This window comes from Anomalospiza imberbis, chromosome 2 (genome assembly GCF_031753505.1).
Source record: "Anomalospiza imberbis isolate Cuckoo-Finch-1a 21T00152 chromosome 2, ASM3175350v1, whole genome shotgun sequence".
NCBI classification, from domain to species: domain Eukaryota; kingdom Metazoa; phylum Chordata; class Aves; order Passeriformes; family Viduidae; genus Anomalospiza; species Anomalospiza imberbis.
In genome coordinates this window covers 116584431-116601805 of record NC_089682.1, presented here as the reverse complement: position 1 = coordinate 116601805, position 17375 = coordinate 116584431, and the positions used below count along the sequence as shown (strand labels likewise).

The 17375-nt window shown below is 42.2% G+C and overlaps 1 protein-coding gene across 3 annotated transcripts in view; it reads left to right on the top strand.

Annotated features, from left to right (window-relative positions):
* AFF3 (ALF transcription elongation factor 3) overlaps positions 1–17375 on the top strand; it is a 321802-nt gene that overhangs the window by 187877 nt on the left and 116550 nt on the right. For all 3 annotated transcript variants that reach the window (XR_010996658.1, XM_068182739.1, XM_068182738.1), the window contains exons 5-7: positions 79–165; positions 5558–5594; positions 11336–11387. Coding sequence is in view for 2 of the 3 variants with exons in the window: in XM_068182739.1 (XP_068038840.1) it covers positions 79–165; positions 5558–5594; positions 11336–11387 (176 nt within the window). In the remaining variant the exon portion in view is untranslated. The remainder of the gene's footprint in view (positions 1–78; positions 166–5557; positions 5595–11335; positions 11388–17375) is intronic.

Here is a 17375-nt window from a genome sequence, read left to right as displayed (position 1 = left end):
TTGCTGCTGATATGCTATCATTGTCTCCTTTTCTACTGACTTTCTAACTGCAGTTTGCTGAACAACATTGTTTTTCAGGAGATGACCCATTCATGGCCTCCGCCACTGTCAGCTATTCACACACCAGGAAAGGCAGAACAAAGCAAGTTTCCCTTCCCAAACAAGGTAAGACATTCAGCATCATGTAGCAACATTCCTCCTGCACCTCACAAGATGTCCTACACAAGCCCTGAGTAAGGTCTCTGGGCTGAGGTTGATGCCCTGGTGACGATCTTCTTCATGTGTGTGTGCCAGTATTCCCTGTCTTTTCCCTTCTTACAGCCTCGGCGGGGCTACACAGTCTGCATGTCTTGGCAGCAGAATTGATGGTGGTGTGGGGTCACAGGTGCCTCATGGCAAGGCAAAACCACAGGTGTCTCTGGTGGGATGTCCAGATGGGAGGGCTTCTGCTGAGGCTCCTGACTGATACCTTAGGGCACAGACAGCAGCAGGAAGTCAGGGAGCTCCTGCATCCATTGCTCCTGCGTCATTTGGCTTCACCAGCTGAGATTTTGGTTGACCGTTGACCTTTGAAGTCCAAGGAGGCCTTCACTAGTACACTGGCCTCTAATTGGGCCTGAGGACTGGCCGTACATCTTCTGCCACCAGCCTGGCTTCAAAGGGGCAGCTTTGCTAGAGAGGCAGTCAGCCCAGTGCCATGATGCCCAGAGGGGCCACAGAAGCATTTGCCACAGAAACGTTTGATCCCCCAAGAGACCATAGCCACTAGTCCTGCTGATGCTTCCTTAAAAGCAGTCCCACTATTGGATATGTATCCAAGGAAGGATGCAGAGCAGCATGGTAAAGCTCATCAGCACAAGCTTGGGGGGAAACCACATTATTTACACATGGTAAGTCAGGAGGGAATGAAATCCGCTATCTTGTGCAAGAGCCAATAAATTTCACATTGTATCACCATATACTGTGTAGATGTCACAAGCATATTTCATGCAGCCTTCAAGCTTGAAAGATGGTATTGATGCTGTTTATAGTCTTTCTCCTGTTAAAGCAAGCTCATTTGGCAACTTCTAAGTCCATTCTGCAAAATTTAGTTCAGGGAATAATTATAACTACAAAGCCAAGAAAACTTCATTTGCCTACATAAAAGAGCTTTTCTGTGGATGAGAGTGTCATGATTTTGAAGTATCAGGGGTGTAAACCAAGACATCTCTGACATGTTATGAAAGAAAAAGAAGGAAATAACTCACTATTTGCTTGTTGAAGGCAGAAAAATGACTGAAGATGGTAGGTGAGCTAGAGGTTTGTTAAGTTAGAGTCTAAGCCCTTGAGGAGAGAGGTGGATCAGCAGCTTACAAGCAGGTGAAGTGCCTGATAGGGATGACAAAGTGACGTGGTGCTTTCAGTGCTGCATTTCCAGCCACAGTTATCACCGCACGATGTGTTTGTGTGGCACGTGTGTAGATGTGCATGGGCAAGGCACCTGTCAGTGGGTCTGTGTGGCCATCATGAATCCACTTCCTCACAACTAAATGTATTGTGATAAATATGGGAACAGGAGAACCACAGAGCAGAGAGCAAAGATACGTGAATAATGGTTGATATTGACTTTCTCGTCTTCTCTCTGCCTGTTCATCCATCTCTCTGGGAAATTTTCTCTTATTTTGAATTGCAGGGCCACTTCAGAGATCTACCATTCATTATTAAAGATCTTTTTCAAGGAGGTTTCCTTTTCTCTTCCCAAAGTATAGTTTCCATTTTTTTTTAAGCTTAGGATGGACAAGATATCATCTAGTAATATATGAGCATACTTTTGTACATATAATAACATCACAACTGTATTGTGGACAAGGTGGTCTACATGGCCAGAAATTAGAGTGCTTTGTGTGTGATGGGAAAGAAGTACCTTTAAAAACTCACCAGAGTCCTGGAACAATCCTGTATTACTTGCCATAGATTATGTTAATTTTAGACACCACTTCTATTTTAAAATATTTTTAAAATAAGTAAAAGCTATTCTGTGGCTTAATCTGGTAATCTGTACAGTTACATACTATAGAAAGCTTTTCAGGCTCCAAAATGCAAAAAAACACCCTGGTTTCCTAATTTTTCAAACATGTTTTTCAAAATTCTATAACCTAGCTATTGCTTTTCACAAAGCATAGTGTAAAATCTTTATTGGACCTCACAGGAAATGTTTCCGTAGCTCTCGGAAAGCTTTCCCACAGGTAAACCATGTAGCTGTGCCTATTTTTGTAAACCTTAGGGCTGCACCAAACTTTTGTGGATCGCACATTATTCAGATAAATGGGTCTGTCAGTTCAGTAGTGACCAAGGCCAATAAAGACACTGAAAGGCTAAAATCACAGCTTCATCTCTTAGTTCCAAGTCATGCACAGTAACATGATTTCCTTTTCAGTCTTAATGGCAGTGTTGAGACATCAGTTCAATCCATTTGCAGAGACTCTTCCAGAAAGAGAAACAAGTAGGCTGCACCCACTTTTAACAGAAGACAGTTCCCAAACATAAAAATACTCATCATTTTGGGAATGGGAAAAAGAGAGGCTTGTCAGGCTCTTGCCCTGTTACAAGGATGCAAATCATAGCTACTTTTTTCGTAAAAACGGAGTGTCAGCATCATTAGTTCACATTCACGCCGCACTGCTTTTAACCTGCAATTCAAGTAATTAGCAATCCGACAGTTTGAAACTTGAAATTTATTAATTAGGCTATTAAAGTTGCAAAGGCCACAGCAACTATAGCTAGAGTGGTTTTGAAATCAGTCTAGTAAAAAAAGCTAAATATCTGAGATTTATACATCACGAGTATAACGGAATTCCACATTTGAAACTGCACGTGTGGATGTACCAGTCAATATAACTAAATGCTCATTTGATGGAGGGGTTGGATGTGCATGTGCTGTACTTCTGTATGAAATCAGGCCTCATTAGCATGGGAGGTTTGCATTCATTGACAAGAATGGGAGGAGTGTCTGGGTCAGGTTTGACGCACGTGGCAGTGCCCAGTAGGCTTCCAAGTACTATGCTGCTGGAGGAGCACCACCAGAGACTTGTCCTTTATGTAATGGAGGGCATAAAGGTCCACTTCATCCTTAACTTTGAATTTTCTTTCTCTCTGGTATTAATTTGTACTCTTGAATTTTCTAGGAAGGGGCAATGACAGTCTCTTTATTTCTTGTTTTTCAAAGCTTAAGGATAATTGATTGAATGTGTGATGTGACAAGCTGTGTGTGTTTTCCTTTCTCCTATCTCTGCCAGACTTTGTTATGTACAAATGATCAGGCATTTCTTGATTTTAATTTTATTAAAAGCATATTAATAAATAAACTTTAAATGAATAATTAAATTTGTAAATAAGAGCTCACTTGATGCTTATGTGGTTGAGCTGTCATGTTCAAGCATTAACTCTCTTGTGCAGGAAAAAATGCTGTTAATTCTGCTGCCTTCTTTGCTCTCTTTCTTCATTTTTACTGTGATTTCTTGTCTTGATAGTTTGATCAGGTGTTTGATTTCTGATTAGGTACATGTGATATTATGGGATCAGCCTTCATTTTGTTATTTGAGAATTAATTTAGCCACTCCAGGAGAACTGTTTTCTTGTCACAAAGCTATTGGGTGAATATTCTCAGCAGATGCTAAGTTATCATAGTGATGTTGTTCTTTACAAGTGCAATTCATTTGTTTTTTCCTTTCCTGCTGGTTTTAACAAGCTGGAGGAAATATGCTGGACAATAATCTTCAGAAATTAAGAACGTCACCTTTTTTTTAAAGTTACATTCTTTTTTTCCTCCATTAGTGGAAACATTCTATATTTCTCTATGAGATATTTTTACTAGCCTTTGGCAGAGGCAAGATGCTGTACTCAGCAGTTAAAGGGGAAGGTGCCCTCTTCCTGAGGTCAATGAAAAGGTAATAGAGTGAGCAAGATCCTTGTTTAGAAGTTTCAAACACTTTTACAAATACAAGGATATTTCCCTCAAAATGATTGTATTTCCCTGAACTTCTCCAGGTACATAAATTCTCTGTTTTGGAAACTGAACATGCTCTAAAAGCCTACATTTATTGGGAGTGTGGTTGGCTACAAGAATAGCATTTAAATTCAAGTGTACATACCACTACATCACCGCTGCAAGTCGATCTTGACTTTTTCAGATTGCATCCAGTCACTTGAGAAAACCAGGCTTTAATCTCTCTTCATCAGAAACATTCACAAAAAGCTGATGCAATTTGTCAAAAGTACACAATTTCAGGTTACTGAGAAATTATTTTTGGCATGTGAAGCATGGTACAGATCTTTTCATATTGCAGTTGATGGTAGAAACTCTTGGGCTTGCCCAGAAATTGGACGTCTCACATTACAGGTATGTAGGGTGGAAGTTAGTTGCAGATGTGTGTTAGGGTATTAAAATTACAGATCAAAGCTGTGCAGCCTGGACAGAGCAAAATGAGCAGATCAAGGGATTCTGATCAGCTGGGCTCTCAAGATGCCAGGGCCTGCTATCCAGCCAGCCTCTGTTTAGAGGGCCCACAAAGCTCTTGGGTCCCCAGGCCCGTGAAGAATTCTCCTGAGTGACTTAGCAGCACAATCTCAGCCCACCCAACCAAGTCAGAGCATCCTCAGCTCTCTGGGGGCCTGCAGGTCCTCTCCCCATGAGCTCTGTGTTTGGCTCGTCCCTCTGTCTCTGTGGACCAGGGATCTGGGGCAGCACTCAGTTCCTCACCGAAAATGACCGCACGTGTTCCTGTGGGGGCCTGGCCTCTCTGAGCAGTCTTAACTGCAGCTGTAACTGCAGCATGGATAGGAGGAGGTGTTCCTGTGTGTGTCTGGGTTATTCAGAAGCAGTATTACGTATGGGATACTTTTCCTGCTGCCATCCATGGCAAAGAATTATTTTTTCCCTTGATTTAATTATCTTTTTGTTATGGTTTATATTTGTATTTAAAGGCTTTTTTAATATATATTTTTATGAATGCAAACAAATTCTGTGAGTAAAACACAGTGAGGTAACATTTGCGCTTGAGGGAAAAGTGGTCTGATTTATTGCACCACATTCACAGATATTGCTGTTGTCATACAGGGTCGACCTTGTAATCTCAGGGACCCAGAACTAGTCTGTATTTTCATTCTCTGATGCTGTCAGTGTCAACATGAGAAAAGAAAAGACCAGCTGTGCTACTACCTCAGGAATCCAATGGTCCATGAAACAATATTGGCCTTCCCTCTGTCTTCTCGTCTGAACTTGTAGGAGATAATCGACGAGTTTTGGCTGATCAATACATGAACAGTGAGCAGGAGAGTCATAATAGCTATACAAGGAATTGCACCATTAAAGGGTTGTTGTCAAATAAGTTTATAAGCCTAATAATTAATAGATTTTCCAATAAATATTGGACTTAATCTTGTAAATGAAAATTACTTTGAAACCAAATGAACAATCATCAGTGCTGTTTGTACAGTTAAGGTTATGTCAAACAAGTATTGCAGAAAAAAAATTGCTGAAAAAATAATACACCTTCCTTTTTTTCTGTTATTACTGTAGGAGTCACAACAGGGATCTACAGGACACAGCAACACAAGTAAGTACCAGCTCATTTTCTGGCTTAATTGGGTGGAGGGGTAGACAATGACTTAGAAAAAGGAGTGACTGATGAAGTAAGGGATCAGTGGAAGACTGGGACAGCACAAAGCCTCAGCAGGCAGTACTCAGGTATGGACAAATATGGAGAACTGAACTGAAGAGGGACCATCAAAATGTCAGCTCTTTTGGTGGCCTGGGAAGAACAAAAAAGTTTTCATTTCACTATGGCTAGTCCATTATGTAAATGAGAAAGACTGAAAGAGCAAAAGAGTGGGGTTTTTGGAAAGCCAGAAAAGAGCTGACCTACTTGCACAGATCCAGACTGCCAGAAAATTGTGCAAGAAAACTTGTAATCATTTATCTTTCATAGGCAATGGTATATTTTGTGGCCATTGCACAGTAAAAGCTGCATAAATCTTGCCAAACTCACACTAGATAACATTTCAAAGACCCTGTAGCTGTGAGTCTTTTTGGCTAGCAGCGTGGGTAGAGGAGTGATGGGTGCTTGTGTGGCTCCTGCTCAGGGCTTTCCAGTGGACTCCAGTTTACAAGTCAAGGTGCAGATCAGTGGCACTTTAATTACATTTAACTTTGGTAAAAAACGTAGCATCTGTATTGAACAGGAAGATTGAATTGTTCTGTGAAACAAAATATTAATCCTCTCCCTTGACACCTCTGATGGTTGTTGATGGTGTCTTGCATATTAAAAATACATGATTCTATCCTGCTTTCCACATAAAATCATCACAACCAAAAGAATTATTTTGCTTGCTTCTGACCTGTCAGCGAACACAAGGCCCGGTTTGCAAATTGCAGGGCTGTGACTGAAGGTGAAAAATGCCCTGAGATTGTAGATAGGGCTTTGAAAAGGTCTGGTCACCCACTGTGTGAGGGAAAAGACATCCAGAGAGACAAGGCTGGAAGATGCAGGCTTTTAAAATGGTGTGGCTTTTCACTGGGGAAAGGTCAGCGTGAGGAAGACAATGTTGTGAAGAAACATGCAGTGGTGTCACTTAATTGCTGGCATTGGTTTGATATTGCTGCAAGTACCAGCACTAAGGAAATAACAAAAGGCAAAGGGTATGAGGTCAGAAAATAATGAATACAGTAACGAGAAAAAAAAGCACAAAAGAACCATAATGGAGAGGGCTATGCAAACACAGGCAGAGGCACAAGCGTGACAAACACACCGGCTGAGCTGAGGGCTTTGCAATGACATCAGAGGCCACAGTATTTGGCCAGCTTTGGTCCTAGCTGAGTATTTTCTTCTTCCAACACTTGAATAAAATAGGTTGTTCTGCAGATTTAATGAAACCTGCATTCCTTTGTATTACAGAATTGATCCTATGATCTTACAACTTTTCCCTGCTTCTTACTCCTGTGGTGTCTGACCCCACTTCACTTCCTATTCTCCCATCCCTCCTACACCCCCATACTCCAGTTTCTCCTCTCTTCATTCATCCTGCTCAGTAAAATCTGCAGCTGGGCAGAAGCTACACTTGGTACTGCCTAGCTGATGGCAACCAAACTGAAGAACAGCTGGACCCATGCAGAAATATTTTTTCCATTGGTGGCAAAAGTTAGGGTCACTGTTGGATGCTCAGACACATTTTCTAACATCACAGAGAGAGTTTGACTACCTGAGAGCCGTATCCATGAGAATTCCCACTGAAGTGCTGGAGTAAGATATCAGATACTACCCAGTTAGAATGAGATATAGACTTTACCAGGCGTGTATGTCAAACTCAAAGGAAATTTGGGAAAAAGTTATTCAGATGTGTGGCGGGTTGAACCTGACTGGACACCATGTTTCCACCAAAGCTGCTCTATTACTCTCCTGGACACAGGACAGAAAATACAACAAAAGGCTCATGGATGGAGATAAAAACAGGGAGACAGCACTCACCAGTTACTGTAATGGGCAAAACAGACTCAACTTGAGAAAATAAATTTAACTTATTACCAATCAAATCAGAGGAGGACAATGAGAAATTAAATCAGACCTTAAAAGCACCTTCTCCTCACCCATCTCTTCATCCTAGGTTCAACCTCACTCCCAAATTCTCTACCTCCTCCCCACTAGCAGTGCAGGGGACCAAGGAATGGGGGCTGCAGCCAGGTAATCAAATCACACCTTGTCTCTGACACTCCTTCCTCCTCAGGGAGGGGACTCCTCACACTCCTCCCTGCTCTGGTGTGCAGCCCCTCCCACAAGAGACAGTCCTTCATGAACTTCTCATGAGCCCTTCCCACAGGTTCTGCTTCTCATAAACTGCTCCAGCATGGGTCCCCTCCACAGGGTGCAGTCCTTCAGGAAAAGGCTGCTCCAGCCTGGGTCCCACACCGGGTCACAGGTCCTGCCAGCAAACCTGCTCCAGAGTGGGCTCCTTTCTCCGTGGGTCCACAGGTCCTGCCGGGAAATATTAGCAAATTACTCTGTGAGAAAGAACTCTAATGGTCAATGTATTCTGTAATCCAAGTGCACATCTTCAGAGTCCCAGTTAGCTGTTTTTTCCCATTGCACCCTGACTTCTTTGGAGAGGGTCTTGAGCCTGTCATTTGCAGTGGTTTTACTGCAGCTGTCAACATTGTCTTTCTCATGGATAGCATTTGCATTTCTGTCATCCTTCCCCCACAAGGAAATCAAAGCATTTAAAAACTCATAATGGCTGAAATTATACTAGTCCATCACAATAAATATAATTTATCCCTGTTACCCAGAAAGGGAAACTTAATCTGGTTGGGTGATTCACCAAAATTCCAACTAAGAGGAGAAAACTCCTTTTCTGGCCACCCATTATTCAACAGGGGAAATCCTACTAAAGTTCAATTGAAATTTATTTTGAAAATTGAGAAATCTGGACACATCTTCTGCTTGTATCTAAAAAGATTAGGTAAGAAGTTTCATGAGATGAGGCAGAAGCTAGCAAAGACCTCCCAGTTCTGTGGCTAAGGATCTGTGGACTGATAATTTCCACTGTGTGTTTTCTGCATAGACCCACTGACACACACCTGTCTCAGGAGGCATACACAGTGCTTAGCATCTGAAACAAAGCGTGCTAACAGCAATCCCATAGCAAGCTGGGGGGCATGTTCTTTGTTAATTCCAAAAAGGCTAAGAAAAACAAAGGTTCACACAAATTTGCCCATAAGAAGCAGTCAAAACTAGAGAAGATTTAGCAGTGCAGCAAGTGCCAGCCCCCTTAATGGTACCTGCATGCGTTTGACAGGTTACATGAAAAAATCAAAAGCAAATCTTAATTTGGCCATGAGTGAGTGTAAAAAAGCCAAGTTACTGTAACAGGTAATTACCTTTTTTATACCCTTATCTAAAAAAATTATCTGTACTGTATCTGTGACATTCAACTGTGCTTAGGCCATACTCATTTGTAAAATTTCTACAATTCAGTCAAGTGAGAATGAAGTTGGTAAGAACTGATAAAGCATTAATGGCCAGATTTTCTACTCTGATAGGCTGGAGTGATGCAGTTCTACCATCTGTACAGGCTCCGTCCTTCCTCTCCACACAGAAGTACGTTAAGTGACAATTAGCATAAAAGCAGCTACACATGCTTATGGTCGGGTAATCCATTAATATCCAGTTTGGCTAAATCACAGACATTCTGTTTCCTCACAGTACGTATGCTGTTTCCCTTGTTGCTGCATTAACATGCATTGCTGAAAGTAGAACTGATGTGAACTCTCCTGGCAAAGCACTCAGGAATCCATATTCCCTTTCACACTCAAGCAAACCAGTGTTCATGGTAATAATTCATCACTTAGAGAAGACCCAAGTTACAAATAGAAAATCTTTGAATATATGCCAACTGTTACTGTTGGTTTCTTGTTCCAAATTACCATCATGCAGATGAGCTCCAGGGCTCCAGGTTCCGGAAGGCTGACTAACGTATATTGTAGCAACAGCTTCCTAGCCAGTAAGTTCACCATCTGGATATACTTTCTGAGGTCTCTGCTGAAAGTGAAGGGTGGCCTAGAGATTATGGAGTGGATGTTTTCCATCCTGTATGGATGCCCTGCTCATGCTTAAATTTTAGGTGGCTTTAGCTGTCCTCTTACAGTGAATGCTGAGCTTCCCTAGAGGTCCATGAAGGCATTGGTAGTTTTGAAGCCATCCAGAGTTCTACCTATCCTATTCAGTAAAGTTTAGGCACCTCAGCTGGATAGACACAAACCCTACCAGAGGGGAGGATGACATCTAAAAGCACCATGTCAAGGTGTTTGAGATACCCAGAACTTCCACTACGAGACAGCTACCTCCAGAAGGTCACTGTCTAGAGTGTCCTTCAGCTTCCTTCTGCACAGCAGTGGAAGAACACTGGTTGCAGAATCCTGCCTCTTCTGAAGGCAACAGCAAGTTTTCCAGAGGTGCCCTTAGAGATGCTGCTCTGTGGAAACTGAGGGTAAGGTCTTTGCCAGCAAAGGATGATGCTTAATGCTCATGTGCATGGACTAGGTCGGGACTGATTCCAAAACCCATTCAACTCAATAAGCAGCACATCAGGCAACACCAAAACAACCTGACCAAAATAAGAATTTCTGAAGTTTTTTTCAGAAGGAATAGGTGGATTTTGGCTTAACACAGCTCGTTACAGGGTAATGGAGAAAAACACATCCATCAGTAAACCAGTCACATTCAACCTCTGCGCCTCCTTGTCTGCTAGGCAACATAAACTCATGTGTAGACAGCTATTAGCATCCAGTGACACACAAGAGCAGCAGCATCTGCACACTCACTAGGCCCACAATTCAAGTTCAAGGTGATTCAATTGAAGTAGCACACCCTCTAAATCCGTGGTAGAGCTACACAGAAATCTTACACTGGCGTGCAGCTCTCTCAGGTAACTCAGAGAACATTAATTGCAGCAGTCAACATCAGCCTTACCGTTTTTTGGCAGGGGGTGGAAAGGACTGTGCCTGACTCAGCAGAAGCAATACCACTCCGCATGCCAGCAGCCTGCCTCGCACTATCCGTGCTATGTAATGAAGTTGTGTTGGGCAGATACATTATTTTGGACCCAAGATGGGGATCATCACTAGCTAGCATACCAGGACCCATATGATTCATAAGGAAATGTGAAGAAGCATCCCTTGGGCCTCAGGTGCCTCTCAAGCATTTGGGTACTTGGCTTCCCCTCGGCACTGAGTGCCTAAGCCAGCATAGCAAAGAGGGCTTCCCCAGCCCCCACTTACAGAAGCTAAAGATCAAATCCTTAACATGCCAAAATGAATGTGAACCAAAATACCCACTGGCAGAACTGTGCCCTGATCACTGCCTTCCTCCTCTCAGATGATGCTGTTTTGCTTTGTACGAAATAATTACTGTTCCTGGAGCAGGGTTCTGGAGCAAGTGCATGTTGTATGGAGTACACTCTCAACAGCAGAGCTGTAGGGTCCTAGAGAAATCCTTTTCATTGTTCCAGGGTCTGGTCTCCCTGGTAAAGCCTGTGTTCTCTAAGCATCTCCTCTTGTGGAGTTTCTCTGCCTACATTTACAGAGCACTTGTCAGTGACAAGGAAAGTCAACTCAGGATTGACTCCCTGCTTGCAAATGCTCCAGCAGTGCCCCTGCAGCCCTGTGGTTGCCTCCGCAGCTGTCTGTGTGTGTGTGTGTGTGGCAGGAGTGGTCAGTGTTAGCGATGAATAAAGCATTGATGTGTCACAGCTGAGCAGTTTTCATACTGACCCATTTCTGATGTCATTTTCTTCTTCTCTTTTAAAGGGAAAAGTGATGTAGAGCCAAAGAACCCAGAGAAAAGCGCAACCCATACATCGTAAGTCACATTTGCCTTTAAAATTGGAGAAGGCAGCTGTGTTTTTGTCAGATTTGTTGGGCAAAATAGAATTTGTTTGTTTTCATTAAGATAAAGCTCTTTCACTGATGCTTTTCGTAAAACGGCTTTTTAGATAATGACTAAACATTAATTATTCCTAGAACTTCTGCATGCTAGTAAGTCAGCAATCTTTGCAAGTGAAATGGCTCCATATCACACGGAATAGATATGAAATTATTTTTGTGGGTGTGCAAGGCTGGCCTTTAGAACCTTACTTCAACATTACCTTAATGCTGCTGCAGTTTGTCACACTTGCTAAAAAACATCATGTCACATATGCCTTTGATGTACTGATGTAATTTTAAAAGACTGCAGTCTGCAGCTTCACCTCTGAATTACTTGAAATCCAATTACAGTTATCTCTGGTCTCTCACGATTTTGTTGATGTTTTCGAATTAACGAAAGAAGTCAAGAAATAGATAGGAACAGGCACTTGTAATATATCAGTGTTCACCTTCACTTTAGTGCAACAATAGAACCTTTTACCATTTTTTACTCTAGTATTCAAAAGACTGAATTGTTTTGCCAACATAAACCAGTCTATGAAACAGATGGGCTGCAAGTTAAAAAAATTTAAAAATAGCATCAGTTTTCCAAACTAAGCGAGGTAAGTGAATTCTTTTAATAACTACCAGGCAGGAGCACTATGAATTTCTGCAAAATCATTCACCTTTTTAATTCCATTTGAGAGAGAGAGAAGTTCTTGTAACAGTCAGTCATGTGAGGTTTAGAGTGCATCTGGCCCATAATTTATGTTTTCTGATTCCTGTTATTTAAATTCAGAGCATTATATCATGTAAATCTCACAAGGTGTCACCATTTGTTACACGGCCAAAAGTAGTCACAGAAGGAGGTACAATAACAGTGATTTATGGTGGGACGTTTTGATTTCTGCTGCAAATGCGCATTAAAAATCTTCTGGAAATTAATCTGGAAAAAGATTTGACATGGTGTAAGAAATGGCTTGTCCTGCAGATTGTGTTGTGGAATGTAATTATAGCATGCAAGCGCATTTAGGCAGACTTATTAAATGAATTAAGCATTAGCAACCTTATGCCTTCTGATAGCATGATTGCTAAAGAACATTTAATGGAATGATTTCAATAATTATCATTTTTAAAATAATATTGCAATAAAGACCAAAAGAAGAAGGGTTTTAATGCCATCTGGAGGTATTTTGGAGAAATGAACACATTTATTTTTACTGATATTTAGCAATATGTAAAACATAAGCCATCCTCCACAGTGTTTTTTCTAGTTAGTATTTTATTGATAAGGAATGTTCTTTCCTTCTTCACTGGATCAAAAACCTGTAAGATTTCTGAACCACAATAGTGGTATCTCTAAAACCAAAATACAGGTTCAGAGGTACACCCCAGTATGGTTATGGGCTGGATTTGAGACTACATATGAGTGATATATTGTGTCAGAATCTGGTTAGGTGTGAAAGGTTCCTTGCCATTTAAGAGATCTTGGTACGTTCTGAAACTGTGCTGTCTACCAGCTACAGTATATTTCTAATGCTTATCTTTAAATTATTACTATATTCTAAGGCTACCCCACAGCATACATTGGTTCCCAGAAAAATTTTTAGAGGCAGAAACGACTTGTTGCTGTTGATGAATTACTGCATTCAGGAACCAGAGGCTGCTCTAGTTAGCAAAATTCCATAGAAATGGAAGCAGGAGAAAAAAGAGGAGATGAGAAGAAGGGAGCCAACAAGTGCTGTGTCAAAAGAGAAGGAATAAAGTTAGAGGGTTACAGTTAAGAAGTTGGAAAAGGAATTGCAAACATCAAGTTTTCAGAAAGAGATACAAAACTGGGAACAGTAGAAGAGAAAACCAGAGATCAGAAACTGAAGACAAGTAAAAGCCATTAGCAAACTAAAGATGTACACGTTACTCAATAGAAGGCTGGATCTGTGAGTGTTAGTGAAGAAAAGTAACTCACACTGATATGTAGCCAAACACCAACGCCCCAGTTCTCTTCATGCTACCCTGCTGTTGGCCTTTCCTCGGTTTCTTCTCTTTTCCACCATCTTCTAGGACATCCTTTTATCCCTGCTATCTCAGGCAGTCACGAATACAGAATTCCTCTGCTCTTCTGGGGCTGCAGCAACTCGCACCTGTGCACGCAATGCGCAGCCAGGAGAACATGCAGCGCACACCTGCGCATGGACGTGTGAGCCTGTGTGCCTGGCCTCTCTGCAGATGGATGTTCTCTTCCCTGATGCACATGGAGAAGACCGTGCCTGGGCAAGAGCTCCAGCAGTGCCCAGCTGGGAGCCTCAGGGGTGCGCAAGGGGCACGAATGCTGCCAGGGGTCCCTGTGGGTAAAGAGGCTGTACCCTCTTGCAAGGTGTCACTCCTCTCAGAGTGTCAAAGGGGCCCAGTTGGCATCTCCTGGCAGGGGTGCTAAAAAGGAGCAACATTGATGTAGGAGAGAGATGGCACGTTCAGGCCTGACAAGGAGAAACTGTGGATGCACCTCACTGTGAATCAGTTTCCCTGTGAAAATGGAACAAACAGCAACATAAAAGCCCCCCACAAAGTCATGTTTGCCTAGAGGAAAACTGCAGAAAAGATAGGGAGGATTAAATTAATGTTTTTTTCTTGATAATGTCTTTTTTATTTTCCTCAGGCATGTTACAAGCCTCACACTCTAGCCAAGCGTATATGATTCAGTGGCAGTTAATTCATCCCTGGTGCAGATATACTACCTCCATCCAAACATTATTTATGCAGCTTCAAAGGACAGGTTGATTACCCTCCTGAATCAGGCAGTGAGGCATTTGTGAACCAAGCATTAACATGACATCTCCCCTCAAGACAACTCTTGTGCCTTGACCACTGGGCTCCAGGTCCCCAAAAACAAACATAACCCAGAGACCTGGAGCCCCAGGACCAGAGGTGCTGTCTGTAACCTCCAAGAGTACGGAAACTGAGAGTGCAGAATGCATAGTGCTCTGTTCAGAGGCTTTGGGTACAGAAATCATTTGGAGCAGCATTATGCATAGGGGCTTTTCCTGTATGTCTAACTCCCTAGATAGACTCATTACGACATAGCTCTCCACTGATAATAATATTAATCATTTAAAAAATAGTAGGCATTAGATGATGCATTTTAATTGATGCAGCATCCTAATGAGGCAGATGAATAAGGGCAGTTATTGCAATGCTAAGGATAACAGAGATGGATTTAGGAGAATAAGACTGATGGAAAAGCGGGAAGGAAATCTAAGCAGAGCTGTATCATTTTGCACAATATTCCCGTGGATTTCACTGCCTTGGCATTCACAATAATCACCTGAGCTGGCATTAAAGAATTGCAATAAAAGGTGCAAACAATACAGAAGTGTTAAGCTGTCTGGAGTCTTCCCCAGTTGATTCATGTTCCTTGTAATTGAATGCTTTTAAAGCCATGAGCATTCTGTACTTGAAGGGGTTTTGTTGTCATTGTACACAATGTATATAGCTCTCTATGGGTCATATGGTTATAGCTTTGCTGAGCATTTCCAAACTTTTAGGACTGATCAGAAATATCTAGTGATGTTTTGTTCTTTTGTTTTTGTGATCGGAGAGTCAATTTTCAAGGGTCAGAAAACTTCCACAAATTTTGTTTAAAACATCTGATTTTTATTAAAATCCTTTCCCCCCACCGTGCTGTTTTTACCGCCAGAGTCTGGAGAGCTGCATTAAGACATGGGTATGGATGAAGGAAGAGTGGTCTTTGGTTCTTTGATATTTGCAGTTACACAATTTTAGTCTTTCTTTGACAGATCTGTGTCAAGGTCCTTTCAGTACATTTGTTCAGATTGTTGTAATTAAAACTTTTAATTTTATAAAACTTCTGTGCAAGGCAAAGTAATTCCAACCAGTGCACATGATTCAGAGAACCTTGCAGGGCCACAGAAACTTCTTCCTGAGCTGGGGAACTGGGATCTTCCATCTTCCCACGTGCAAAATATGATAATAATTTAAAAATGGCACAGATATACAAAGCGCTCAGCGTGACTCCTGCTCTTGACTTTCGATGTGCTGTCTGTTGCAATGTTCTTCAGCACCTTTGTGTTTGTAAATGATTTCCAGTTCAGACTACCCAAGGTTAATCATGCCTGACTGTGATTCACTGCTATGCATTTACCTCGACATTTCCAGTGCACTTACTTAATGATATCAGGGCTAGCAACTGGATACCTCAGTGCTGTCTCTTTATTAACCCTCCCACAATTGTTTTCATGCTGAGCTGCTCCAGATTTTTCCCTCCCTTTTTACAAGAGAATTAACTAAGATTGAGGGAGGCTTTTATAATTTATGGCAGTTGTGCAGGTTTTGTCCTTTGCTAATACTCTCTGAGAATCACAGTGATCACTATGTGTGTGTGTGTGTGTGTGTGTTGGCTTGTTTGCTTTTGCCAGGCAGGAATAGATGTTGGCTCTGTTCCCTCCCGGTACTGGTCCCCAGCATCACGTGCAGAACGGTTTGCTCAGGGGGATCTTCATTAACAGCACTAAAGTCAGCAGCTTCTAAGCTGCCCATTTGCAAACATTAGTGCTACAGTTTCTAGCCCATCCAACACCTGCTCATCATTCTCACCACCCTGATTCTCCTTCAGGAAGGAAACATCATGTTGGAGCAACATCACTGCTGTTCTTGCTTGATGTGACACGTTTGTATTGGCAGGAGCATCTCACGTTGTGATGCAGCTTTCCTCCTCTCTTGTCTTGCCCCTCATATCTTCAGAGTGGCTTACAGATAGTTATTCAACAGCTAAAATCACCTGCTGGTTTCCCCCTTCTGCAATGGGAAGACTGAGGCAGAAGGGTTACAAGGTGCCTGCAGAGAACAGAGAGAACCAGTCTCAAATGCAGGCGGTCAGTTTGAGCAAGAGCTGCCAGCTCACCATCCAGCTCTCAGCCCTCAGGGAGCTTGTCCTCTCACATCTGCTGACATGTGGTCTTGACCTCAAGTCTCTCAGGCAGCAACTGCAACCTGATGGGACATTGGGAATTGGAAGAGTAGCCTTAATCCCACCTCACTTCACTGAAAGCCCTGGTGCAAGTTATTATAAGTTAACCTTGGGCTTTTCCCCAGCTAAAATAATTAGACCACCGTGAAGACTATCTCATTAATATTTGTACCAAGTGTTGAAAAATGTAATGTCCTGTAAAAAAAGCTGAGGATTACTCACCCAGAACAGTAGAGGAAATGGGTAGTAGTTTAAGTTTTCAAAGACAGATTTGGGTAGTAAATGGTAAATGTACTGAGGAGTGCCACACGTAGGCAGAAAGGGAGAGCAGAAGCTGCTGCCTTTCCCAGGTGCCTGCAGACCTGGTGATCAGTGGCAACTCCTGCCCCATCACCATTCTTCCATCCTCTCCCCAGAGTTTCAGTCTTGGGACAAGTTTGGGACAGTTTAAATTAGAAAGATTTGTCTTTAGTCTTGCTGAACTAGAGGGAGAGATGGGACAAAGCATGCAAACTGTGGAGGAAAAAACCCTCCAGCAGTACACCTTCAATATCCTTCTTTTTGTTTGCCAAAAGGACCATGATGGATCAAGTCAATTGAACCAGAAAATAGCTAACAGATGGGCCTGGAGGACAATGGAAGGGGTGAAATCCATGCTAGTGAGGAAGCTGGTTCCAAAAAAAAAAGGGCTGCATACGCTGTTATGGGATATAATCCACTTTTCAGCTTTCTGATTAAGATACTGGGGTAACTTTCTAATCTCTCACAGCTCAGCTTGTGGGCAAGGACATCTGCAGCAGAGACATCAGCCAGTGATTTGGTGAAAACTCTTTTAGTAACTCCATGGGCTTATCCAGGTCTGTCCTGGAGCATATCAGTCTGCTCATAAGCCACAGATGACCCTGCTTTGCTGAGAAACACAACTTCCAAAGGATGGTAGCCAATATGAAATGTCACCCT